General features: G+C 42.1%; 1 protein-coding gene across 1 annotated transcript; it reads right to left on the minus strand.

The window, feature by feature from the left end:
• Window positions 1–234: 234 nt before the first annotated feature.
• Window positions 235–3594, minus strand: LOC114655477 (C-X-C chemokine receptor type 4-like). Its single transcript, XM_028806501.2, has 2 exons — window positions 3442–3594; window positions 235–1841 (listed from the first exon to the last, which is right to left on the minus strand). The coding sequence occupies exons 1-2, from the start codon at window positions 3457–3459 to the stop codon at window positions 771–773; spliced, it is 1089 nt and encodes a 362-aa protein (XP_028662334.1). The 5' UTR covers window positions 3460–3594; the 3' UTR covers window positions 235–770.
• Window positions 3595–6000: the final 2406 nt, after the last annotated feature.

The following is a 6000-nucleotide window of genomic DNA, read 5'->3' on the forward strand; positions in this document are numbered from 1 at the left end:
TTGTAGGGGGGTTCCCAAACACAAAAGTACAAAATCTCTAATTATTATTCTACTAAACCACATTGAATCCCCAGGGTTCTCAGATGAAAGCCACCAGAACAATTTCTTAATTTATAAAGGAAATGAATGCCATGAAACACCCACCACCATCTAGGAAATTCCAAGAACTGGATTAAACATGCAACATCCAATAAAATAATAATAAAAAAACACACACACATAAAAAGGGAAAAGTCCTTATGGCAGAACATTTTTATTAATATGCAAACCTTTTGAAATGAAGGATTTTTTTCCAATAATTATCATTGCTTATAATTATCTGAACAATAGATATATGAGCTACATACTTTAAGTGCTAACGCAACTGGAACACTGAAAAATTGACTTAAAAAATATTGCATTTAACATCACACTTTTCTGATGATTGTAAAATATTAGGTGGGAAAATTATTATTATGAATTGCTGCAATGAAATGTACGGAAGTAATGTAGAACATAACATTAGTTATTTAGTAGCTTAACTTCTGGCCAATCAATGGCCTATAGGCTCTGCCCATTTATTTTCACAATTTTAGATAAGAAAACAAACACAGTCTTAAATAGAACACACACTGAACAGAGGCAAACACAAGAACACATACAACTTCAATAAAAACTATGTACAGTTGAAAATGTAGTCAGTCTCTTGTTGAACTTGAGCACAAAGTCCTTTAAGGTGCCCACTCGAGGAGTAAACAGTTTTAAATAAAATTCAGCCCATCTCGCCTTGGTTAGCTGGAATGGAAACTGGAGGACTCGGACTCTGTGGACACTGATGAAAGCCCAGTTCGTTTTTGCTTTGAGAGCATTTTCAAGCTGGATCCTCGGCTGAAGGACAGTGCATTTCTCGCAGACTTCTTGAACTTGGCACCCAGGAATGCGTACAAAATGGGATTGAGGCAACAGTGGAAATATGCCAGAGGTTCTGTAATCATAATCCACATGTTCAAAACGTCTTCTAGATGGCAGCTGTGCTTGATGACATTCAGCATCATTAAGGCATCAATGAAAATGCCAATGCAGTATGGGAGCCAGCAAGAGAAGAAGGCAATGATGAGGAAGACGGTGGTCTTCAGAGCCTTACGTTTCTGCACACCTTTCGAACCCTGGGAAAGCTTGATGATAATAACACAATAGCAGGACAGAATTACCAGGCCAGGCATCAGCAAACCAACAATAATGTGCTGGAAACGGAAAACAATGTTCCAGGTTAGAGAAGAAGCCTGTGGGTACACATGCTCGCATACCACTCTGCCATCTGAATTATGAACCGAGGCAAACACAAGGTCCGGGACTGTGAGAATTAAAGCGGGTAACCATGCGCCTACATAAATAACCCTGTCGGCCAGCAGCATCCTCAGCTCTTGACTACTGGTGGCATGCACAACTGCCATGTAGCGGTCGAGACTGATGAATGCCAAAATGAGAACACTGCTGTATAGATTTACAGTGTAGATGCTGTGTACCATCTTGCACAGAACACCACCAAAGTGCCAGCTGCTGGCAGCATATGCTGCCCAAAAGGGCAAGGAAAGCACAAACAGGAGGTCTGCCACAGAAAGATGAAGTCGGTACTTGTCGGTCATCGTTTTGGACTTTTTCTGGTAGCCCATCACAATGATCACCAATCCATTGCCAAAAATGCCCATGATGAAAATCACGGAGTAAATGACGGGGAGAAAAATCTGCTTAGAGTCGCTGTATCCACTGCTCTCGCAAGGCAGCTTATAATCGATGTCCTCTCCTGATCCGGACTCATCACCAGTCATGTTTTCTACCGAAAAGTCCAACTCCAGGACACCCTATAAGAAACAGAACACGGAGAGTCAGTTGGCTGTCTTTTTTTTTTCCAGGCAAAACACTCAAGAACAGGTAAATTTCACAGGGATTTCCCAAGAACGAGTTCCTGCTAAAAAGCATTCAACACACATGCAGAAGAGAAGAAAAGCGAAACCAGTCATATAGAAATGCCATGCATAATTAGTTTACAACTAACGGTCCCTTAGGGGGTCCTCAAATGTCACTGCCCTACAGCTAGAAACTATATCTTAAACCGACTTTGTAAAATGTTTTAAGATTTTTAAGCCGGTAAAATAAGCTTTTTTTTAATTTTGAATTTTTTTTATCGAAAATTATTTATATAATGGCAAAACCATCACTTAGTCATTACATCTATGCAACATTTATGAAAATACGCGAGATCAGACAAATGAGGAATCCTAACAGTCGCTTTACTACGCAGCCGTGTTTTCGCAGAACGTTGCACCTGTATGGTGTACAGATTAGCACTGCTTGCTGCCTTTGTATGGAACAGACAGACAAGCTCCAAATCCCCGTCCCTGACACGCATTCTGTCGCGTTTGCGAGTTTTCACCCACTGCCCATAGGCAGGCAGCGTAGACGGAGAATGAGGGAGTACACGATTGTGCCCGGGCTTGCGTGCGTGCGCGCGCTCTGCTTTAGACAGGCGCCCCATGCAGCGCAGAAGAGCCCCGTTTAGTTGCCGATGCAACTCCATTGGGCACCTGCCACCCTGTAGTGTAGACTGGGGTTCAGAAATGGGAAGACTACGTCACGCCTGTGACTACCTATTGGATACTGACAAAAGCACGAAACACCTTAAACTGTTAAGAGATTACGAAATGTGTCGTGTAAAAAGAAATGCTAGACAAGTACGACGGCGCTGACTAACACATCTATAATAAATTTTTCGTTTTAGTTTAGAATTTTTAAAATTCACATATAGATCTAATGCGGTGGCGCAGTGGTAGCGCTGCTGCCTCGCAGTTAGGGGACCCGGGTTCGCTTCCCGGGTCCTCCCTGCGTGGAGTTTGCATGTTCTCCCCGTGTCTGCGTGGGTTTCCTCCGGGCGCTCCGGTTTCCTTCCAAAGACATTGAGGTTAGGTGGATTGGTGATTCTAAATTGGCCCTAGTGTATGCTTGGTGTTTGTGTGTGTCCTGCGGTGGGTTAGCACCCTGCCCAGGATTGGTTCCCTGCCTTGTGCCCCGTGTTGGCTGGGATTGGCTCCAGCAGACCCCCGTGACCCTGTGTTCGGATTCAACGGGTTGGAAAATGGATGGATGGATCTAATGCGGCATTTCAGTTTACAGTGCATGAGGAGTTAGACCATGCCTAAAAGTCTCTGGGTAGAGTCCTTTGATGGGAATCCTTCGAAATGATTTTAATCTTCATTAACAATTGATTAGCAACGACAGCATCACAACACCTGTTGATCGCTCATATTCTTCAGATTTCATTAACCAAACGTCTGCGCTTTTTTTAAAAAAAAAAAAACAAAAACAAGACATCCACGGCGGAGTCGGTCTCTTATTAGAAGGAAAACATACACCACGTGCTAAAGCAAAGCAAAGCAGAATGAAGGATAACTGAATTTTACTTACATCGTATGCACCTTCCATGATTAGCAGTTAGCAGCCAACTCTTTTCGTGCCTTTCTGCCGCGTGTGTCAACTGATGCCACTTTGTATCTCGTCTGAAACCCGCTCAGTTTGGGAAACTTTCTTTAAAACTTCGGCGCACTTAGTTTGAATACAAAACCACGCCTCCGGGGCGGGGTAAGACGTTGACGTCAATCAATTTATTGTTCCTGTTTTTTCTTCCACGGTGCAGGTGGTTGTTAACTGTTTTCGTCGGATTCATCCGGTGATATTTTAAGCGCCTTTCATCTCTGATATTAGAGCGGCATGTAACTAGATGAGAAGTACTTGTGTATCTTAAAAACATCAATATTAAGAAACATTGTAACGCAGTAAACATACACATTATGTAACTACTGCGCAGAAGTTGAAACTTTTTTATGGTAGTGGCGGCGTACTGGACTAAACAAAGTAGATACCGGCACAAGTTATACGACTTTTTATTGTAAACACCTGCAGAAAACTGATGAATGGATGGATGGTGGAATAATTACAATAAAATAATACTTTAACACATTCACATACATTACAATAATAAGAAAGATGCATTAACAGAATGTTACGTGCTCGATGGTATTTTCCGTGAGACTGAATGCAGCATTACTCTCGGAATAAGTTGTGTCTTAGAAAATAAATGGGTTTTTAAGAAGAACATATGTAAATAACTTTAAAGATGCCACGTTTCTGTTCGACAATCTCGGAGTGCCGGGGCCAAACCGTTCAAGGTATTCTTTCCGATTGGCACGCTGGTCTGTTGAAGGTCGAAAGCACGTAATGCCCGACCACAAACAACAACGGTCGTCTGCTACTCATGTCACTTTTACACTTCTCAGCAAACAGTAGCCGGGGCAGAAGCCAAGACCAAACATGACAATTTTTTAGAAAATAAATGATTATGCAGCATCACAGACCCTTAGTCTTAATTGATTCTAAGTTGCGAGCCCCACGTTTTCACTATTAAAAAAGAGCCGAGGAGAGCTGAAAAACACCAGTAAAGAAATAACATGGTTAGGAGGTCTGGACATCCCTTTAGGCACCCCCTAAATGGTATAAATTATATATCGACACGAATAACTGAGAGATCGGGGTTCGACTCGCGGTCGAGTCACCCTCTGTGTATCGTTAACATGTTATCTCCCTGTCTACGTGGTCTTTCTTGGGTGAACGAGTTTTCTTTCAAATCTACAAACAGTCAAAGGGACTGGAAACTTTAAACAGGCATGGAAAGCTTCAGTGTGCTTGACTTTGAAGTGGCACCAGATCCAGGGCTGCTTGCTGGCTCATGCCCGTTGATGTCTTGGTAAGTCTGACTCCCCGCGACTTTGTATTGGAGTACCGTTCAGAATATAGGCGGATGACAAAACTGGATTCACCCATTTCTGTCCACGTGCCCCTAGCGACTCAACCTCAGCTTGTGATCAGACCTTGTAACCACGAGCTGCGCGTACGCACCGCCCACATTTAAATGAGAGGAGAGTCACGTGGGGGCGGTGCCTTGAGGGTCGTACACAGCAGAATGTGTTTATTTTTTACTATGGTTTTATCAAGTTCCTCCGATCTTTCGGAAAATATTAGAAAATCTCTATCTATCTATCTAGTTTATGAAATATTATTTTAATTGGAACCGTGCCTGATGTTGTTCAAAGATACAAATGTCTTTTTCCATTGTGGTGTCTATGTATATATACAGTTGCTTTCTCATTTGCCACCTCCTAAAACTGAGATTAAAACTTACACAATTCAGGGATTTAAATTTGTGAAAACGTTTCCCTGTGATCAGACCATGAGACCATAAGCAAGTCTGCAGTAAGAGGATTTCAAATAAAATTAAGATGGACCTCTTCTTTCTGTAGTTCTAAAAATAGCATTGTCAGGTGTCATTGTTTTATTGCTAAATATTTCAAGCCACACTTTGTCACATACTGTATACACATCTACTGGACCCACCTAATCCAGTTTAAGTAAGGAAGCGCACAAGTTTATCGCAACAGCATCGGTCTTAAGGCAGGGTTCAAATCCTAGTTGGGTCATTGCCAATTTGGTGTTTGTTTTTTCTCCCAATGCCTGTGTGGATTTCCTTCACATACTCTGTTATTCCTTTCAACATCTTTGAGGTTTGTAAAGGCACTATATTCTTCTTCTTCTTATCCCAAAAATGTGCATGTTAGATTAATTGGTGACTCTGCACTTGGTTTGAATATGTGAGTACGAAAGTGTGCAATAGGGTGCCCTTTGATATATAATAACTGGCATCCAATGCATATATGGCTCCTAGTGGGTGCTCTCTGCAAAAAGTATTAATTTAAATAATTTAAATGCCTCTCGATCAGGAGACTGGGGTTCATATCCCTGGTGCTAGATCTGTATGTAGAGCTTGCATGTTTTCCAACACATGCTCCAGTTTTCCCACCACTGTCCAATGACATGCAAGTTAGAATTGCAATGCTAAATTGGCTCTAGTATGTGTGTGTGTTCACCCTGTGAAGGACTGGCACCCTGTCAGGGCATCGTTCCTTCCTTGTG

This window comes from Erpetoichthys calabaricus, chromosome 8 (assembly GCF_900747795.2).
Source record: "Erpetoichthys calabaricus chromosome 8, fErpCal1.3, whole genome shotgun sequence".
Lineage (NCBI taxonomy): Eukaryota > Metazoa > Chordata > Cladistia > Polypteriformes > Polypteridae > Erpetoichthys > Erpetoichthys calabaricus.